Genomic DNA, 23,496 nt, shown 5'->3' on the forward strand with positions numbered 1-23,496 from the left:
AATAGTGACGTAGTTGCGAATTTAGGGGGTAGCATAGTACATTTATTTTGTATTGATTTTTTTTCTGGACCGAGCAAAAGTGCCATAATAGCAAGAGTGGCATAGTAACGAGAGTGGCAGAATAACGTGATTTAACCGTACTTGCATTTGAGGTCTGGCGTTGCAAAAGTGGATGCTGCCATTTTCTGGCTACTTTTTGGAAATTGTGGCTTTTATTGATCATTATCTTTTCTATATTGGAAAAAACAATTCTGTCTATATTCATGTTTTTTTACATATATGATTCAGACAATTATAAAGGTGGTAGTTGTCCTGTTGACCAAAAATATATGAAAAAAGTTTTTTCGTATCTCAAGTCACTCATTTGCTTATAAAAAAAATGTGTAACCTGAACATTTTGTACCCAGACGCATTTGTAAGTAGAGGTATGACTGTACTTCACTACATCGCAGATTCACCGCATTGCGACTTGGATCCGCCAAATATATATGAAAAGTTTACAGTTATGCCTCATGTAAATCATACAAGGTTAAGTTTTTTTTTTTTTTTTTTAATTGCCAAAAAATACTTACTTGCCCTGTAGACTTCAACAACATTCTTCCAACTGGGATCTACATGATAAAGGTGTTGTATTTCTCTTTAACACAAATGCTTCTCTCTTTTGCTGTCTCTCTTGATTTCACTCTGTCCTCATTTGTAGAGAGAACAAAAAAAAACCTCAAACAATCATCTACAAACATATGGATGCGCACTGACAGTGCAATGAGTCGAGACATCAACTTGCAAGATTGTAAACACTGACACACACACACCTACGTACACGTGCACACACACAGATTGTGTTTGCATAGTTTATATAAGATATATACAAGCGGGCCTGTGTTTTAACCGCACGCACACTGGGTGCTATTTGCATAGATTTGCATTTTCCTGGACAGACTTCGAAATAAGCGTCTAGATAGTCCCAGAAGACACAAACACACACATACACATACACAAACACAAAAAAAACCCATGCTTGGCTTATCGACATATTTATTTTGCCTCAGCGCATTTGTACGTGCGTGTTTGTTGTACATGCCAGCAGGGCTACCTTTAGCGCCGGTTAGCTTCAATTAGAATGAGTGTGCGCTAATTGGTGCGCTTGTCTTCAAATGAAAATAAATACGGATGAAACTGCATAGCTAATAGGCTAATAGGCCTTTGTAGTGCCACGTCGTCAATAGCGTGTTTGCAAAGCGTTGTGGTGTTCGAATGTGTGCGTGGGTGTGATAGTCACACTTGCACTTTGTAGCCATTAGCACAGCAGCGTGCTTATAATTGTGTGTTTGCTGATTGAAGCACACTCGTCAACTTGAAAGATTTATGTTTTCTCTGTTGTTAACTTTCTTCTCACGTTTGTGATGTTATTTGGATGTTTTGTAGCACAAACGTTAACATACATGGACTAGTACCTGTCAAAATAAAGTATTTTATTGTTGCCAAGAAGAACCATTTTGACAGTCGATTGATATATGTATGTATGTATGTATATATATATATATATATATATATATATATATATATATATATATATATATATATATATATATATATATATATATATATATATATATATATATATATATATATATATATATATATATATATATATATATATATATATATATATATATATATATATATATATATATACATATATATATATATACTTTTTTTTCAATCATTTTGAATGGCTTGAACATTATGTGGGCAATATTTTGGTCAGGTATGTCTTGAAACAAATCATTACCTACATTAAGTACTAATAGATGTTTGCAGCCATAGAAAACATGACAACATGACAGCATTTATTGTTGTTATTGTCTCTTTGTTTGATGGATTGGAGTTTTATAGGGTAAAAGATCTTGTCACATCACACAGTTGTTCTCTCAAAAAAGGTTTTCATTCTTTTTTATCCCTTCCTGGCTCCCTGTGTAATTTAAAGTCATTGTGAATGGGTATTTGTGTGTGTGCATTTGGGATGTTGGACAAATAAGCACAGGTCTTTTTTTGAAACCTCGAGAGATTAGTGAGGAGAACGGATTGCAACAAACATATGCACTCACACACGCTCACTGAATGTTGTTTGTGCATCAAATGTCTGTATTGATTGCTGCTGATGGTTTATCCAGGCTTTGTATCAAATTATTAGGAATAACAAGAGAAAACATTTGCTAAAACTATTTCAATACAGTTGTGTGTTATCAGCTGACAACAAAGTAATATAAATAGTTTCATTTTACTCTGAGAGCCATATTCAGCATTTTATTATATTCGGACTCGTCTTGAGAAGCTGGACCATGTTCAGATTTGCTGGTTCTCGTACGGGCCTTGGCCTTTGCCATAGAAATATAGTATATAAATGCTGTGGTTTGGTTTAGTTATTCAACACTTTGTGTAATTCTGGATTATATTATGGATATTGCTATCATTGATACATGCCCAAGCAATTGATTGTGAGTGCTTAACCTATTGATTCCTATTAAAGGTGATAGACGAACCAAAAATTGCTAAAAAAATTAACTGCTTTTTAAACTGACCACACAATAACTTAGGCACCTTACCTCTTAGAATACTTATATCAAAGAATTACACAAAGAATCTTTTTACTGGCTTAACAACTAATGTTAGTTCATAAATTGACTTTGGCTGACATTGAAAATGATAGAAGTCCCATTGATTTGAACTGGGAGGGGGGTCATTGCCAGCCGTCCCAGTTAAAATAGATTGGAACTCTACTGACGTCAATGCCACGGACACATGATTATCCACTGCCAGCCATACCAAATAAAATAGAATTGCTGTTGATCTATGTCAATAGCTTGCATCAGTGGAAAGAAAAAAACTCAGCTCTCGGTGGAAGGAAAACAAATGATTCAGAAGAACGGTCTTTTTCTTTGTTTATAAAAAGTATACTCTTGCCACTGACACACCTACTCAACCTATGGCAAGCTAGAGCAAAGCGGTTAAAGGTAAACATCCAAGACAAACTGTTACCGCACAATGGATGTAGATTATGACAGAAGTGACATCGTATAATTTAACTCAGTTGGACGTTGATCACCGTCATTTGCAATCAAACACATCATTCCCTGCCAACTATGTTTTGCTGTGGTCTTCACGGGCAAAATAAGATCATCTTTATTGCAAACACTCTGATTGGATCAGCCCTCGTCAACCAACATGCATCAAAGTCATGCTTCAATGTCATGTGCCTATCAGCACCGCACATCCTGGCTAATATGGTAATGCTAAAGGCTAAAGCGTAGCAGGCAGCGTTGTGGTCCTGCGGGCTAATATGCTAATGCTAACAGCTAATCTGATGTGGCACGCTTTGAAGCGGCTCATTTCAACCAGTTTATGATAATCAGCTTAAGCAACTTTTAGTTGATCTTTTTTTTAGAAGGCCAAAAAATGCCCAAATTTTGCATAGCACATGTACACAATGTTTTTTTTTTTTTTTTTACAAACATGAATCACAATTACATTTTCACAGGGATTTTTGGCCATTAAAGTCATGATAACAAATTAATAAATAATTCCATTCATTTTTGTGTGTTTCCTCACATCTTTCATAAAAACTTGGGACACTTTGACCAATTTTAAAGGGTTTCGTTGCTAGTTGGACTGTGGAACGAATTAGAGAATTTACATATAAAGTAAGCCTCTACTTACCAAATTTTCAAGTCACGAAAAATGTTTTGGAACCCATTAATTTTGTAAGTAGAGGTACAACTGTATTTGTTCAATCCAAAATGGCTGACTTTTCTTTCATTTCTGAGACCGCCTGGTCTAAGGGTTGTCCCTTGCTTCTGGTTCAAAGTCAGCTGGGATGGGCTCCAGCATCCCCACAACCCTAGTGAGGATAAAGCGGATCATAAAATGAATGAATGAATGAATATTACTCACTTAAACTTAAATGGAATTCACTCATGGCAGTTGTTCAGACCAAAAAATGTTAACTTTTTATTTATTTTCTTGAAATTGACTTTTTATAAATCTTATGATATTATTAAACACACCCACATTAGTTCATTGTTGTTGTTTTGACCAAACATTATTTACTATTTCGTTAAGATTATAAGTGTTCCATTTATAGTATACATAGTTATACATAGTTTTTTACATTTTCTATATTTTTGATTCCTGGAGAGTAGAGTGTGTGTGTGTGTGTGTGTGTGTGTGTGTGTGTGTGTGTGTGTGTGTGTGTGTGTGTGTGTGTGTGTGTGTGTGTTGGAAGGTGAAAATGGTGTGTTGTGTTTTGAATGTTGCCCCAGGCGAACGTCTGTCTTTGCGGCGCCCATTTCATTCTGTTTATATTTGACTTGACTCATTTTCTACCTTTTCATCCAAACCAAAACCTCTCATCCGATAACTTATCGTGTGAGCATGCGTTAAAGTGCATATTTATGTGTTTCAGACATTTAAACTGAATGTGGACAGCCACTGCGCTCTGAAAGACAGCATCATGGAGGACGGTACGGCTCTCCTCGCCACCATACCCGCCCAGCAATCAGGTACACGCACACACACACACACACACACTCATGGTGGCCATTACATTCATTATTAATATTTAGATTAACATGGTGACCTTCAGGAGGGAACATGTGGTACAAAGAGATGGAATAAAACCTGGATGTGGATGAGGGAGACATTTAGGAGCCGAACTGTTAGTGTTTTAACACCTTGAGAGAGATGGATGTTCAATTCATTTTTGAACTGGGAAATGTCGCCAGTGAATGACAACACCGAGGAATATATATATTCTTTTTGTTAAATTATGATTCACATATGGGTGCGGAATCTAGAACTTATATCAGTTTTCTTTTTTAAGAAATTGCGTTTCGAACTGTAGGATCCCTGTTGTAAATAATAGGAATACTAACACTGTAATTAATGGATGCGCTTGTTTTCTAAAACGCTTCAAATCTTAACATATAATCAAATATGAAAGAATCAGGCATGTCTGCAATATTTAATTAACACTTATGTTGTCACAAAGAATGTGACTTATGTAATTATAATTGTACATTTTAGAAAAACTGACTGCAAATTGGCAATCGAGTATGTAAATGGCATTTTAAAATAAGCTTTTACCTTTAGTTTGTTCAGGTTAAATTTTAATGAATTAATAGTTTATCATTTTAATTAACAAACTTTCCGCACTACACTATAAGGTGGACCTTTAATGAATCGCTTTTTAATTTAATTTTGTATATAAAATGCACTGCATTATAAAATGCAGTAGTAGTAGCAGTAGTAGCAGTAGTAGCAGTAGTAGCAGTAGCAGTAGCAGTAGTAGTAGTAGTAGCAGTAGTAGCAGTAGTACCAGTAGTAGCAGTAGCAGTAGTAGTAGTAGCAGTAGTAGTAGTAGCAGTAGTAGTAGTAGCAGTAGTAGTAGTAACAGTATCAGTAGCAGATCGTGTTATACATCCAGTAAATGGAGCTGTAGTATTACTCTTGGGACTTGTGGTTAGGTATGATTAACCAATATTGATACCAATAGGATTATAAACCAAACTGCCAGCTGTTTGGGTCTTTTCATCGTGCAGCAAATATTGTATTCAGAAAATATCCTTTATCATAATAATGATTTTACTAATCAAAATAATAATTCATTCATTCATTCATCTTCCATACCGCCCATCCTCGAAAGGCTTGCGGAGGTTTACTGACGTCTGTCTTCAGGCGAAAGGCAGAGTACACACTAGACTGGTCGCCAGTCAGTCATAGACTGATAGAGAGACAGACGACCACTCATTTTCACACTGCCACCGAGTGGAAATCGATCCCAGACTGCCCACACCAAAGTCACGCCACTGCACCATCGGGTGGCCAAAATAATAAACATAATTTCAATTCATACATGGTGTCCACATACATGGACATCACACATTATAATGTAGGCTACAGCTGTGTTGCAAACATTATTTTGGCTGATATGACCCAAAATGGGGGCAGCAGTTATTACTTTTTTCCCTTCCTCTTTGTTTTTTTATTTATTATTATTATTTTTTTATACTTGCCCCAAAAACTCCATTGTCCTATACAAATCTAACCCATCGGGTATTCTATTTTTCCAATGGTTCCCCAGTGTAAATTTTTAGCGCCATAGTAAGAGACACCCAATTTATTTGAACTGGGAGAGAGGCTTATTAGACAAAATAGAATAGACCAGGGGCATCAAACTCATTTTGGTTCATTTGGTTCACAGGCCCTATTATGGGAATTAGTTCTCATGTGGACTGGACTTGTTAAGTATCTCACTGGCTGCCAGTGACGGCGCTAAAGGCTGATTTATACCAATTTTGGTTTCTTTGGCTTCTCAACATGGTACCTATTCTAAATCATACTACTGTATTTTCACGACTATAAGGCGCACCGCATTATAAGGCGCACCCTCAATGAATTACATTTTTTTCCATATATAAGGCGCACTGTCTTATAAGGCGCACTGTATTATAAGGCGCACTGTCTATTTTGGAGAAAATTTAAGACTTTTAAGTGTGCCTTATAGTCGTGAAAATACGGTAATCAATCTGACAAATTTCACCACACGCCAAAAGTCAACCATTGTGGCAGGTGGAATCATAATCACAACAAACGTCAATTTTTCTGGAACTCACATCCCGACCGTATGAGATTGACACAATCTATTTATTTTGCAGCATTTCATGTTCATATTGTGGCATCTTTGGATCAACTTTTTATAAATTCATTGGTAGACATTGACAGAGCTAGACGCTAATGAACAAATATGACTACAGACAAAGAAGTAAGACAATTGGAAAAGATCTTAAATCTCTGCTTTTATGACACCAATGTACAAATAAAAGCACGTGATTTTGTATGTATTGTTTGAATGCGCTAGTACATGCGGGATTGGACCCCCTGGCTGGTGTTTGACACCCCTGGGTTAGACATCTACAGCCATTTGTGGAACGTTAACATGATCATTTTATCCCACATAGAATGCATTTGATGTTTATCACTGTCAGTTGCAGTGAAAGAGGTAGTAGAATATTTAGAAACACTTCAAATCTGTTGTTCCCAATAGGCTAGTTTCAAGCATGCTCTTTTGAAAGAAGTGAGAGTTCACACACCTCCTGATTTCACATTCTATTTATTCCAAAATCTATGTATGGCCCAGAGACCTTGTTCACAACTTGTTAAAATAAATGAGCAGTGCTTAAAATAACAAGTTACTGGTGAGAATATCTCTGATTTATGTTGAATCCAAATCATTAGTTACTATGATTAATAGGCTGTTTTGAATTATTTATTATCTTTACAGCCTATTCACATAGGTTTTGTTTTTTTAGGGCTCCGCGACATACTGGAAATGGTGTCCAACCAATGGGAGCAACTTCATATTCAGATTCGCCGCCAACATGCATGGATGCTCCACGCCCTGCGCCTCATCCGGACACGCCTCCTCCTGCAGGCCAGCCAATCGCAACAGCCCGGGGAGATGTCTCCGCCCAACCAACTCCAGGTAAGACAACTTTTTTTCTCTCTATTTCCTCTTAATTTCTTTGGTTCGTCTTCATTATCATTGCTTAATGACATGCACGCTTAATTAGTGCAAGCATGCCTGGTTTGAATGTGACCTTGACAGAATGGAAAAGTACAGGTTCGATTGTAATAAATGTATGCGATGATAAAGGCTGCTACAATATTTATAAGATGTTCATTACTAAAGATTAAATACGAGCTCGTATCAATAATTCAACGTGGGTATCATCTTCATCTTTATTACTATCAGCGCAATGGGGGACTGTGCTAATGCTCCTGTTTAAACCAAAAAAAACTAAATAGTAAAAAATAATAAAGGATGTTTAAATAATTTAAAAACTTCAATTTAGATTTCAACAATATTTTACAAAAGATGTGAATGATTTAGTTTTGGTGACAGAAATAGTTGTCCAATCATTTGAACTAAAAGGGGCAAATCATTTGAAAATTGCTGAAAATAACATTTCAATTCATTTTATTTAAAAAATATATATATGTAAAGAAAAAGTTATTATATTATTTTTAATATAGAATAAACAGAATGTGAAGTATAATCGAGTTCACAATCAGTCGCCATCCTATTCAAAATGGATCGGTCATCTATTGCTGTCAGTGGCAACCACTGAGTTAAACAGCAGGTAATTAATGAAGAAATCAATCATATTTTGGCAATTGATTACATAAAAAGCTGCTGACTACTTTAAAGACCAATAAACTCATGCTTAACATTCAACAAATTCAATTAAAATATATTCTATCAATTTAATTTTTATCTAAAATAGAATGAAATTCCATTTATAAATTTAACATTTAACTCATTTAATTACAAAGTAGTAGCATTTACAAAACGTCAGAATTTGATTTTCTTCTTAAAAAAACCCCATCAAATTTCTGAAATTCTTTCAGAAATCTGCCTGATTTTCTTGCAATTTTTTCTTCTATTGTAAGATATTTGTGAGTGTCTTTCTAGACCAAAAATATCTAGTAAATGTTACAAACTGGACCAATAATGTGAGATTAATTTAAAAAAAAAACCCAATCAAACACATCTATCTAAAACATTGCAGAAAAACCATCATCACATTCACTTTCAACACCTTTTGATCATCTTTGTCCACTTTCAATCGACTTCTTCCCTGGGCCTTCCCCTTCTTCCTCCCTCCATCCATCCATCCATCTATCCTCCTCTTTCTGAACATCCTCCTTGCGGTCTCTTGTGTGTGGAGGGTTGATTCATGTAAATGTCAGGAAATATCACAGTCGGGGTTCTGGGATTAGACAGCGAGGAGAAGATACACTGATACCAGCAAATATAACACTCTGACAAGACCACCGGCGCGGGGATTAGGAGGCGCTTGCACACACACACACACACAAGCGTGTGCACACCTTGCCGTTATGAGATGTCTGCAGTGTCTCGCCGCATTTTAAGGATTTGTTGTGCATGTGTGAGGATTTTCAAGTGACATCTGTAGTGTTTTGTTGCATATTGAAGATGGAGCAAAAGGTTGCGTGTGTATGTTGGTGTGTAGAGTGCAGCAGAGCCAGAGAGCTTTTTAATACAAGTGTGAGAGCGGTGTAATATTTAACAGCTTAGTGGGATTTGTCTGTCACATTAAACACACGCTCATACGCACTCAGACATACATGGAGGTGGAGAAGTATGAATGTGTTCTGTTTGGTGATGGAAGGTTTCTTTATGGCTTTTTCTCCTGAAAGTAAGGACTCTAAAATGTTCTTTTCTTATCATTGGAATCAGTTCTTTTTAAACTTGATATTTCTCTGTGATTTCGCTTGGTAATTTTAAGAATGTACATTTGATACTGAAAATTGAAGAGTACTGTCATTCTTTACCACTTAGCTTTAACATATGTGGATTGAGTACATCGTGTTTTTATATGAAGTATTTAAAATGTTCCGAAAAATATCAAATTTCACGCTGAAACTTGCAAGTGGGAAACAAGGGATGAAAAATGGCTGAAATTAGGGCATCGCTTCTTCCGGTACTGAGATGGGTGACACTCAGCGCAGGAGAAGAATCAAAATTTGATTTTAGAAGAAGAATGAAGCGCCGAGTAATACAAAATGCCGAGAAACACTTACCTTTTTTGTCGGATTACATTTCGCATCGCGCACTACATCAAGCATATTTCAGCATTGTTTGGATTTTGAATCGCCATTTAAAATTCCTCCTAAGCGTCGTGCGTCATCTAAAGCATCTTATAAAGGAATCTACCGTGTGTTACATCAAGAAAAAAGAAGCGAACTTTGGGAAAACTGCAAAAATATCTTTTTTACAAGGACACCAAGCAATTGGCAACCACTAGGAATAAAATGAAGTCATTGTTAAGATGGAGAACGCCCTATTTGTCTGGATATCGGACTGTAGGGAGAGGATAACTTTAGATACCAACATGATTAGAACCAAATCCAAGACCTTTTATGATAGCTTTGCTCCTGACGAAGACAATTACCTTAGCCTCGTGGTTTTGTTGCAAGCAAGGGCTGGTTTGAAAAGTTTAAGAAGAGGTATTGTCGACAAAATGCCTCGACAAACCAAGAGGCAGCAAAACTAGGCCGAGAAAGATTTCTCTCACATAATTCAACAGATTATATGGATGAGGATGCCTTCCTGGATGTTCTCATTCAAAGATGAACTGACATTGCATGCATGTCTTTTGCAGTACTTTTTTAAAAGGACTAAAATAGTCATTTGCCCGCTACATAGTTAAATAATTTAACAAAACAAACTATTTTCCTTTTATTAGCCATCTCACGTATACATGAAAGCTGCTGCAGGATGCGGGGTGCATCCTGAAATGGTCAGTAGCCAATTGTAGGGCACATAGTATAGAAAAACACCCATTCACACACACATTCCCCTTCAAGGACAGTTTAAAATTCTGAACGAGCTTGCCTGCTTGGCCTGTGGGAGGAGGAAATAACTACCTGGAAAAAAACCTACACCAGCATAGGGGATCACATGCAAACTCCAGACAAGAAGGTCTAGACCTGGGATCGAACCCTCAATCTCAGATCTTGGAGGCTGTCATGCTAATAACTCCACCACTGTGTCGCCAGGTATTGAGGATTTTACAAAAAAAATGCTCTTGTCGGCATTAAAATAGCTTGAGTGGAATTTTCAAAAGACTTAAAATGTGATATATTCAAGCAAACACAGTTTTTATTTCTTTAAATATGAATACTTCTTAAACTTGTACAACATATGATTACTCTTGTTAGTACTTGCAAGATTTTACGCGAACATAAGAAAAGGTTGGGGATGTCAAAATAATGGAATTCAGTGAAAATCTTGAAAAAACAGACATGATTAAGTGATGTAATTTCTTGATTCTTTTTTGGAGATGCCATTCAGGTCGTCTTGACTTTTAAACATGTTTGGATTACACCACTTGAAATCAAGTGGTGTTTTTCTTATTGTTCATATCAATTCTGGTTTCTTATTGAGTTTGTCTAGATTTATTTTCAAACAGGATTAAAAAGTTATGAATTTCATATTGCCTGAGCTGCAGGAATTATGTAACATGAAATATAATCCAGAAATGTACTCAAAAATAAAATAAAAACAACAATTCTCACTCGTAAATTAGGTTATTTTTCTCAGAAGTCCTGAAAGCAAAATAAGATAGTACACTCATACTTTGACATTTGAGTTCCCCGACATACGAGGAATTTGAGATATGAGTAAATTTCTGAGCAAATATTCCCCTTGAGATATGAGGACGCCAAGAGGCTGTTTATGATTTCAGCGCTCTTTCTCGCCGTATATCCCGCATGCAAAGATCTCTACGAACACTGGGTGGAGCGTTGCATTTTTTCTGTTTTTTTATTTAAATTTCTTTGCGTAAATCAGTGCAGAATTAAGCGAAATCCAATGAGTCCAAAGCTATCCGGTGCAATAAAGGGTAGTGCAAAGAATTTGTGTCTGATGACAATCGATATTAAGCATGAAATAATCGAAAAACCTGAGTAGTGTACACATACGTGACTGAGCTGGCTTGCTAATACATATGGAGAAGCAGGAAATTTGCCTCAAAAGCTTTGATGGAATACATGAAGCCCTTTGCCTTGGTTATTGCACAAGAAGCTTTAAAATTAGTGTAACGTAAGTAGTGAATATTGTCTCATTTTATTATTAAACATCATAACAACTAGTTACGTGTTACTCTGTTAGTAGATGGTGAATCACAACCAATGAAAATAGGTTTTTCCATTGTAATATCCTGTTTTTTGCTGTGATTTTTTTTCAGAGGGTGGAAACAAAGTAATTTATATTTACTTTATTTCTATGCGAAACGTTGATTTGAGATACGAGTAAATCGACATGCGCGCTCAGTCCCGGAACGCATTAAGCTCGTATCTCAAGGTATGACTGTAGAAAAGAATGGGACAACATCCTAGAAACACTCGTAACCCCTCCCCCTCACTCACACTCACACCTTTGATACACTCTCATTTGATTTTCTGGAACAGACCAACTTCCCCCAGGGAAGTAAAGAAGGGAGCCAAGTCGGGGAAAAGGTTGTCTGTGGGGTGATGGGTCCAGATGAGCACATGTTCTGTTGGACACGCAACACACACATACACACACATACACACACAAACACACACACACACACACACACACACACACACACACACACACACACTGTAATAAATTCATTGCAATGTTAAACAAAAAAGTGCAATTGCGACATCATCACTATGTGTGTGTGTGTGTGTGTTTGTAGAAGGACAGAGTATTTTGAAGTAAAAAGTGATAAGTGACCCCCTGGGTGGCACTTCACACAACCTGAGCTGACTTAAATAATGACTGTGTGTGCACATGTGTGTATGCTTGTTTCTTATCAGTGTAGCTGGTGGAGACAGCTTGTTGGCCTCAGGCTTTTATTTCACCCCACAGACCACAAGCACTCAGTGTGTGCGGGTGTGCATGTCAGGTGTGTTGAAGGAAACGGGGGAAGAAAGAAGGACAACAAGGGAATTCTGTTGCGAGAACAAATTAGATTGTTTTTGTCAGCAGAATTCAGTTTAAAAATTGGAAGGGATTATAGCAAGATTAGTCCATTCTTATGCATGTATGAAGTAAAGAAGTGTACTCATGACATAAGTTCAAGATTCAGGGAGTTTGCCAAAATATGTAGTCCCTATTGTAAGACATTTCTGTAAAAAAAAGAAAGAAAAAAAAGAATGTTTTGCATGAAGTAGTAACAATGAAATATTCTACTCTTTTGAATATATTAAATTACAGTTAATTGACAGATTGCCCAAACATTTTTACTTTTTTTTTTTTTTTTACTTGTTGACTGATTGATCTTCCAATCCCAAATGAATGTGACCTTTGTGATAAAAATATTATAAGTATATTACATTATAATAATAATATACTAATAACTAATACTGGCAGTGATTAATTTACTGTTACTACAATTCAATGTTAAGAAGTCTGTAAACCTTATATTTTAGAATGTTTTTAGGATAGCAGGTAGGGTTTTTAACCCTAATTTATGAATTTTTGTTTTTGTTTTTGTTAGTGTCTCATTTGTTACTGTTGTGAGTAAAAGTGTTAAAAATACAATTCTGTGATACAAATAGTACAGTATAGTTGCATGAAGTTAGGTTGCACAATTCCAACTTGAATATCATGCTTTTTTTCCTTTGGGTAATGAAGGCCCCCAAACATGAAATTTTGTTGTTGTTGTTGTAGTAGGTTTCAGAAATTAATTTATATAAATATACTTCTAAGTCCATTTTGTATTTTTTTTCCAAAAGTAGTAGTTTCAGGATTAATAGGTTTTCAATCTAATCATCAAGTATGAGGCAATAGACACCCCTAATTGTAAGTGTTAATTTAACAAAGTTATCACGTGGTCTATGTTAAAATTGCAAATTATAGTATTTTGACAGCTAATGTGTTATGTGTAGTTGGAGTTCTGGGATGATTTGTACGCTTTTTGCCTATTGTGTCCCTCATGGTTTCCCTTGCCTCGTGAGACCAGGTGTGTGTACTTTGTAATCAACTCCTGTCTGTCTATTTAAACCCTGTGTTTTTGTCAGTATTTGTTGGATCGTCCGCTTTGGCTGCTTTGTTTACATCATCCCAAGTTACCACGCCATGTTCCTCGTTTCCCCATGTCTTCCCGTCAGGTTTGGTTTTGTTATTTGATTCAAAGTCCTTGTTATTTTTGTGATACCCTTGCCAAAGTTTTTTTTAAGTGCGCTTTTTAATTGCTTCCCTGCATTTGGGTCTATGTTCCACACCCGACTCTGCACTGATCGTAACATAGTGACTTCAATTCAAATTGATCGCACAAAAGTGCACTGTCCTTGCTTTGAAACATGCCTTGAAATCTTAAGACTATCAAGGTATTCTAGCGGGAAACATGCTGACCCAAGTGAGAAAACTTGGTATCAGTCGTGGTTGATGAATTTTGGTGTGCTACCTGCATAGATATATTTCCGCCATATGTGACAAACGGGACCAAGTTGACTTTAAAATGAGAAAGAGTAGGAAAGAGCGTAAACATTCTTTGCATGTGGTTTGGTCCTGAACCTCATTTACATATTGTCCTGAGGTTATTACCATCTTAAAAAAGAAAAAAAATCAAATTACGCCCTGTTGGACTCCCGCCTGATACCTGGAACGACCAATCAGACAGCGGCACCTCACTTTCCATAATTTAAGATTAAACTCGGCGCTCCATGTTGCTGTTAATCCGCGTTTAAGTCGCGGTCATTTGGAAGCCGTCACACATACCTGGAGTATGTGTATGTGTGCGCCGGCGGGTTTGTATGCAGAAGAGTTGATGCATTAAACATGTTCAAGTCATGTCGTGCCACAAACTTTAAAGTTTTGTCTTCAACTTAAATCTTTGGCCTACAGTGACGATCTTAGACAGACGGTGGAAGCTTTACAAAATAAAAACACAGTTTAAAAAAATAAATACAAACATTTAGGTGCCATGTTAAAAAAAAGACTGTAAAAAATGTAGGAGTGGCTTAAAAATATATTTATTAGAATAAATAATTAATTTATGGTGTACTTCTTTAAAATTATATTTATTTTTCAGGGTGGAGTTGTAAAACTAAATGAATTAATTTTAGTTTTGGAAAAAAAGACTGTAAAAAATGTAGGAGTGGCTTAAAAAATATATTAATTAAAATAAATAATTTATTTATGGTGTACTTCTTTAAAATTGTATTTTTATTTTTTAGGGTGGAGTTGTAAAACTAAATGAATTAATTTTAGTTTGGAACTACAGAGATGAATGAAAATATTTTCTGAAATTTGTTCAGTTTTCCAATTATATAGATGTAACGTGACAAAGTGTGTGAAATGAAATATGGAAATCTAATAATAAGAAATAATTATGGTTGTGTGATCTCGCTTATGGCAGGTATTTTAACAAACCATGTTTTCAAAAACTTGGCGGTAAACTTAATTTACTAAATCTATATTTCAATATGAAGTTGGTCTTTGCTGAGAGGGTTGTGTGACAAGCATGATGACTAGCGAAAGTATTAGATAGTAAAAAGTCTTTGCAGCTTTCATTTCATATTTTGCCAATATTTAATTACGGAGATTGAAAAAGGTTTTCCTACCAAATTTGTTAGTCCAACTTATTAAAAGGTGTCACACTTTAATGAAATTTGCCAAGCGTTTTATCAATAAAGTCCACAAATGAAGTAGAACTTTTTTTGTTAATTGGACATTCCTTTTACGCTCCATTTAATTGAATGTCTCCTCCCACCCTAAAGCCAATGAAAAACTCAATGATAAGTGGGTTTGTCGTCATCACTTTGAACTCTTTTGGGTTGGGTATTGAAAATTTACAAACAATTCACATCCACTGCAAAAAAGTTAACATTATGATACTAGCAAATAGTAATCCCCCTGTTATTCTGGCCAAGCCATCCTGCTTGCCGTACCATGTTTTTTTTCCATTTATACCTGTAATTTCTCTATTTTTTTCTGCTTTCTGTTTGTTTAACGTGTAAATCCACTGTCACTGCCATTAAAAAACCTAAATTTGGGGGTGCTGGAGCCTATCCCAGCTGTCTTTGAGCTAGAGGCGGGGGGGACTATGATACGGTAGACAACTGATCGCAGGACACGAGATGACGGACAACTCTTCATACTTTAGGACAATTTATAGTTCAACTAGCCTACCATGCATTTTTTTCTATGTGGGAGGAAACTGAGGTACCCAGACAAAACCCACGTAAGCTTGGGGAGAACATGCAAATTACTCCAGCAGCCCCTGCGACTCTAATGAGGATAAAGCGGTTCAGAAAATGAGATGAAAGAGATAAGATGTATAGATATTTCGCACCAGTTCTCCAACACTTGTGTACCCCCTTCCCCCTAAATACTCTCGTATGAAATTACTAACTTTTTAGCTATATTCTTTCCAAAAAACATTTGGAAAAATCTTTGCATTTTAGCAGGACTTGGGAACATATTTATATACAGTGGTACCTTAAGTTAACTTTTTCTAGAAGTGGTTTTGTAACTTGAACTTTTCATAATTAGAGTCACATTTTACATTCAAATGCCTGTTGCAATGTACCCAATACTACTCCTAAACCCTTTGAAAATGATAGCTATTGTGGTTTAGACTAAATAAAAAATACATTTATTTATCAAGCCGTTAAAATAATATGCAGTATAACTATAATAATATCCAAAGACAGTTTCCATTGGAATGGAAGGGTGGAAGAAGAAGAACATGTTTGGCAGCTGAGTAAACATTCGTACATGTAAACACACAATTTAAATTTGGTGAAATATCAAGCATTCAATGATTGCCTTTGATGACATCATTCATCTAAAATGGCGTATGTGGTCAAACTGGCTGATACCACAACTCATGAAAATGTTGATAATTGAGCACACTCTTCACATGTGTGGGAATAACTTTCTTGATGCTTATAATGAAAAAATAAGAATAAAGTCACATTAATCACACAGCAAAACTTACAAAACAGTGTGCTTGACCTCTGTGACGGACGAGGTTCAAAGACACATAAAAAGCATCATGGAGATGCAACTCACTCCTAGCCAATGGGAGGCCAGAGAGGAGTTGAGAGAGTAACTCTATTACACAACTTTAAAATAAAATACATGATGCTACAAGTGTATTTACGTTTCGGGGATATTTAAATTATTTATAACTTCCCGTTCTTTAACTTGAATTTATTTCCTATAATGAAACAAAATATTTGTTTGGTAAACTGATTATTCTGTTGTACAGACGGTCGTTGTGAGGTTTGTGTGCTTTCGAAGTTGTGTTATTTTTGTCTTTTTTTCCCTCTCTAACTTGTCATTGTCATTTTCCATTGATTTCATTTGTGTTCACCGCCCCAATGTGTCTCAGACAATTGCCTTGTGTGTCACCCAACTGTTCTCCATGTCTCGTTAATCCATGACTGTGTATTTAAGTCCTTGTTTGTTCATTTCTCTTTGCGTCTTTGCCAATATCACGTCAGTGTCAGGTGTGCTACCAAGACATGTTTGATTCATCTTGGTATTTCTGAGTACCCTGATCTTTGTTTTTGGTCTCTTTTAATTAAAACCCTTTGAGTACATCACCATTCCCAGTCTTCCCGTTTCCCCGCGGTTGGGCACATCCCATGTACTACGTGACATTCGTATGTAGAAGTACCACTATATTTCCTAGCGACAAAATAACTCTCACAGTTACACGAGTGTGGCTGCGTGTGTGTAAGTAACATTGGCTTCCATTTATTTTTCATTAGGGAGTGTGGAGAAATAATTCAGCCCAAGAGGATAAACACACACACAACACTTTTAGTGCCATAGATGTAAACATCTGCGCACGTTCATACACACTTTCTCCTGGCGACTCAATTACACCTCCCCCTCGTCGTCTTCGTCGCTCTCAAAGCCAATCAAAAACACATTTCAACATTGTTCCACTTATTTTTATTCACCCACGCACGTACACACACACACATACACACACACACACGAAACCATGTTGGAATTGAAGAATTTGGATGTTTTCAATTTAGGGCTGCCACTAATTAATTCATATATATATAATTTTTATGAAGTGACTAATCAATTCATGTGGTAAATCACTTTATTTACATACCATTAGCTCAACATTTTAGGTAAAATGCACTTGAAAATTAAAAATGTTTGTACTGAACTGAACATTAGGGAAGTATGGAACTTCATAGTATTTCAAAGCTGAAACAACAAGACATTTTGATAAATTAGAAAGATCCCTTCTCATCTTCCGCTTATCCTAGGTTGGGTTGCGAGGGCAGCAGCTTCAGCAGGGAAGCCCAGATTTCCCTCTCCCCAGCCACTTCATCCAGCTCTTTTGTGAATCCCAAAGCGTTCCCAGGCCTGCTGGGAGACATAGCCTCCCAGCACATCTTGAGTCAGCCCCTTGGCCTCCTCTCATTGGGACGTGCCCGGACCATCTCACTAGGAATGAGTCCAGTCGGCATCCTAATCAGATGCCCGGGCCAACTCGTGGCTTCTCTCAATCCGGAGGAGGAATGGCTCTATGCCGAGTCCCTCCTGGATAACCGAGTTTCTCTCCTTAAATCTGACTAATTGTGGAAGAAACTAATTTCAGCCCCTTGTATCCTGGATCTTATTCTTTCGGTCCTGACCCACAACTCGTGACCATAGATGAGGTTAAGAATGAATCATCTAGTTAATAGAGAGCTCCCCATGTGAAAGAATATATTATAATAAGAGAATATGTACTAATACACAATCAAAAAATGCAAAAGGATTTTTACTGATTAGAAGTTTAAAAAAACAAAATCTGAATATTTCATCAACTAACACAATAGTTCGATCGATTCAGAAAAATTGACAAATTATTAATTAGTCAATTCATTGTGGTAACCCTTATTGATGTCTATTGCGGGTTGGATGCCACATAACAAAAATAGAGACTCGCATTAAGAAGAAAATGAAGGCAGGCATCAATGTAAGAAGATGAAAGAAGAAGGGATGATGTGTCAGATGCATGAAAGGAGAGGAAGGGGGGGTGCGCAGACTGCCGTGTGCATGTCGTTGCACCTGAGAGGCGCAGTAAATCACAGCAGATAAGGTAATTGAGGCGTCGTTCGTCATCGGGCGCCAGACGTTTTTATGACCAGCAGATTGGCTGCGAGGGACGATGATGGCCACGAGACGAGAAGAAACGATGGTGGCGGCTGCTCCCGAAAACCATCTCACATTTTGCCAGACTATAAGGCTTCAATTCTGGCAACCTGCTAAAAATCAGCAAATGAGGGTCAGCATAGATTGCAATGTTTTATTCTAACGATTTCCCTTTGAGATCAGAGTGAACCAACAGCTGAGTTTTTCAACATGCAAGATTTATTTTTTACATTTTGACTTGTTCCAGAGAACACAAATCCTGTGGTTAGCAAGTCGGCCTCACAGTCCTAGGTTTTTCCGGGTACCCGGGTTTCCTCCTACATTCCATAAACAAGCATGGCAGGCTGATTGGACACTCTAAATTTCTCCAAGGTGTGAGTGTGAGTGGTTGTCCGTCTCCTTACGACCTGTGATCAGCTGGCCACTGATTCAGGGTGTCCCTCGCCTCCGGCCCGAAAGCAGATGGGATGGGCTCCAGCACCCCCTACATATACATATATTAATATATATACATATACATACATATGCATACATTAATATATATATACATATACATACATATGCATACATATTAATATATATACATATACATACATATGCATACATTAATATATATATACATATACATACATATGCATACATATTAATATATATACATATACATACATATGCATACATATTAATATATATACATATACATACATACATATGCTTACATATTAATATATATACATATACATACATATGCATACATATTAATATATATACATATACATACATATGCATACATATTAATATATATACATATACATACATATGCTTACATATTAATATATATACATATACATACATATGCATACATATTAATATATATACATATCCATACATATGCATACATATTAATATATATATATATACATACATATATATTAATATATATACATATACATGCATTTACATATATATTAATATATATACATATACATGCATATACATATATATTAATATATATACATATACATACATATACATGCATATACATATATATTAATATATATACATACATATACATATATATATAGCCAGCAGATGATCTTTCGATACATACAGAATCTCATAAATACCAAGGGCAATGATTTTTCTCATGATTTTCCCTTCAAAGTAACACATTTGTACTCCCTATTAAATCCATGATTATGGAGGTGAAAATTGTGAACCAGGGGGCATCGTATACGAGAGACATCGTAAAATTCAACGATTTTAAGGCATTTTTTTTAGGTTAGGCTTATGCGCAGAGGTGGTCAGCACGCGAGAAAATATGGTAATCGTTTTAATTATGATCTTTTTTTTTTCTTCATTAAACTACATTGCTGATAATTATTGTTTTCCATGTGCTTACATCACTCAAGTATGCACCAAAAAACCTAACCTAATTTTTTCATGTTTTGTTCAAGTAAATGTAGAAAAATCACTTTTCACATATTAACACAAAAATGAATCCACTATAGGGTGAATGTTATCGGGCTGGCAGGCTTTATCAGTAAGGTGATCCTTTTTTTTTTCAGGGAGTTACCAACCATCGCCTTAAGTGAGGTAGTCTAAGATATAGCACAGGAAATATTGTTTTGACTCATTGCCGATCATATTGTTAACTGTAACCGATTGGTTCGGCGACCTCTCCCGCCTTTTCTCAATGTCACCGCCACACAAAATGTCCGCCAGCGCTTAGGGTAGCACAGTTACTGTATGTGCGCGAGATCGCCAAGCGAAACGCGAGGTACTTTATTTACTGTTTATTCTGCACTTCATCATCATACACCCCCCTTAAACCCTCCTTAACACCCCCCTTCGCAATCCGCCGTGAGCTCAACGCACCACTGACCACGCCGTAAGTGTGTGTGTGAGAGGGGGATGATGTCTATCCTTCCATCGGAAACCTTGTTAAATATTCATTGACAATTATTCCGCTTTGACTGGCGAGTTTGATGATGACGATGAGGAAGACGAAGATACCGCTGCAGCAGAGGCAGAGAAGGAAAAAAAAGAGTATATGTGTGTAGATAGATATAAATGATTATGTTTCAATACCATTGACGGCCAGAGATCATCGTTCGATCCCTGCCAGCATCCAGTCCGAAAGGATTGGAGGTCTATCGCCGTCAATGGCAGTCAAGGAGAAAAATGAGGATAAAATAGATGAATACATGGAAATCTTGGTCGGAGGAATGCAACATTTGAATAATATTTTCATATACATACACAAAAAAAAATCGGCTTTACGACTTTTGGCGTCTGGCCCAAAATGGTCGTCACCCCCTTGGGTTTTTACTTCCTCGCCAGCTGGGGGGAGGGTTTAAATATTCAGATGAGCGTCGGGGGAGGGGTCTTGACAGACGGCCTACCTTTTATGGCCTCGTTAGCGACCGCAGAAGACCCGCTAGGACAACGCCGGAGAGGAATGTCGGCGTTCATATTTTTAACGACCGAGCTTTAACGTAATTCGCTTTGATATGGAAAAAACTTGAATTGCATTGAAAGAACCATGAATTGAATTGTCAGACGTTGCAACTGGGTTTGTGCCTGGTAGATAATATAATAAAAATAATGGGAATTGAAATTGTAAAACAGTGTGAAAAAAATAAAAAAAACATGCACCCATTTTCAACAACGGTTAACTTAGTCAAGGGGGTGCTGGATCCTACATAGGCAGACTTTAGGCAATGACATGACATCATACCCAGACTGTTCGCCAGTTACTCTGCCCGTTGTCAGGTGAAAGAACAACTGCACCATCGGGTGGCATAATAATAACATTCATCCATTCATTGTCTGAACCGCTTTATCCTAACTAGGGTCGTGGGGGGGTGCTGGAGTCTATCCCAGCTGACTTTGCGCCAGAGGCAGGGGACAACCTGTATCGCAGGGCACAAGCCAGGACCCCAGAGCTGTGAGGCTGACGTGCTAACCACTCAGGCCGCCAGGCTGCATAATAATCTGCAATCCTTATAAAGCATGATTTATGGGTGTGAGTGTGTGTGTGTTTATGTTAAGATTCTCTCGCTACGTTTGTCCAAACCGTGCAACGTATAGAGTTGACATCTTTTTATGGTGGCTAGAAACGGGTGTCGGACCCTAATAGACGAGTGATTGCTTTTCTTCACCCCTAAGTGTGTAAACTCAATCTTTTATTTGTTAAACACCCATTTTTCAAAAGAGAATTTTTAAAATAACACAACAATTGTCTTTTGGTTCTAAACAAGCAGAAGGAGGCTTTGTAACAAATAAAAGAAAATACCAAATATGCAAAAGGAGTAAACAAATGAAATGAATAGTTTTTGAAAAAATATATTTCTTCTAAGATAAATAACTAAATGAAATGCAAAACTGTAATATAATTTACCATTTATTTGAAATCACATAAAAAGGCCGATAAATAATAGATAGGCTCCAGCACCCCCCCAAGACTCCAGTGAGGGTAAAACGGTGAATAAATGACACAAAATATACACTTAAAATGACTAAAAACAGAAATAGACTGGTTATGGTCCCCAATGGCACACTAAAGTAGATTTCTTTTGGACATGGGATTTTAAAGTATTCAATTCACTGCTTGCCATTAATAACAGTCAATGTATGATTCATATGAACTGGGAGAACTGGATGAGAGTGCTCATCTTTGAGTGCCCTCACACCACTAAGACATCCAATCCTATTTGACTGGGAAGGGTGGTAGCAATAAATCGCTTCCAAGCTCTTTCAGTGAAAATGGATTGGAAGTCGAGTGGCATCATTGGCAGCCAATGAGTTCCTTGCGTGCCCTGTAAAGGGTTGACACTTTTTTCACTGTTTTGGGTTCTTGTGGCTCTGAGCGGCCTCTAACTTGTTGATAGCTGGCGAGCTAGAGAGGAAGAAATAGAAAGCCAGATTGTTGTATTTGCAGTGGTCTCACATGCATGCAGTTGGATTAAGTTAATTATATTTTAAAATGATTTATTAAATAAAGATAGGAGCTGAGATGGACTAAATCAAACTTAAAAAAAGAACAGAACGTGTCTTGTGTTATTCTGCATGGTCAGCAAAATCTTTGGTCGCCGCTAATTATTTGGTGACCTATTCGTATTTGGGCTACTTTCTCACCTACAGATTGTTTCCATGCAATTGTCAATATTTCAATTCGTAACAACACGCCTTCAAGTGGCCTATGCGGTAATGATGTTGCCCGTCTCTTAAGCTCCTGAAAGCAACTTTTGATTTTTTTTTGCATCACAAGAAAGAGTGTAATACTTTCTAATTAATTATATAAGTTCTTTCATGAGAATTAATCCACTCTTTCATCAAGGGATTATTACTTTTTAAAGTTCATTTCCTTCCCCAACTTTTGTAAATGCCATCTGAAACTTTTATTTTTTTTACATAATACTTTGAGGACTAACAATGTTATAGGCGTCCAATCAATCCGTTGGGACCATAAGGGCAAATTGATTGGACATCTCTTGCCGTCAGTGGAACTGAATGTTTAAATGAATGGATGGATGCGTCACAGTGCGCGGGTGATGAAGATATGTCAGCAGGTGTTACAGGGGGCAGGTGCTACAGCAGCTCTCATTAACAGAGCTAATTAACATTAGCCTCCATGCTAATTAACATGTAGGCTAATTAGCAAATAATGAAGATCTGCAAAATGTTAGAGGAAGGGAACCAGAGAGGAGCAAAACCAGTGCACTGTTGGAGAAACCATTGACTACTTCCATCATCAGTAGCAT

The 23,496-nt window shown here is 36.8% G+C and overlaps 1 protein-coding gene across 2 annotated transcripts in view; it reads left to right on the forward strand.

Moving 5' to 3' along the window:
- The window catches only part of akap6 (A kinase (PRKA) anchor protein 6), a 91,076-nt gene that overhangs the window by 18,906 nt on the left and 48,674 nt on the right, over positions 1-23,496 (forward strand). For both annotated transcript variants that reach the window (XM_077730935.1, XM_077730936.1), the window contains exons 12-13: positions 4,463-4,559; positions 7,368-7,540. In XM_077730935.1, coding sequence (XP_077587061.1) covers positions 4,463-4,559; positions 7,368-7,540 — 270 coding nt within the window. The remainder of the gene's footprint in view (positions 1-4,462; positions 4,560-7,367; positions 7,541-23,496) is intronic.

This window comes from Stigmatopora nigra, chromosome 13 (genome assembly GCF_051989575.1).
Source record: "Stigmatopora nigra isolate UIUO_SnigA chromosome 13, RoL_Snig_1.1, whole genome shotgun sequence".
Taxonomy (NCBI): domain Eukaryota; kingdom Metazoa; phylum Chordata; class Actinopteri; order Syngnathiformes; family Syngnathidae; genus Stigmatopora; species Stigmatopora nigra.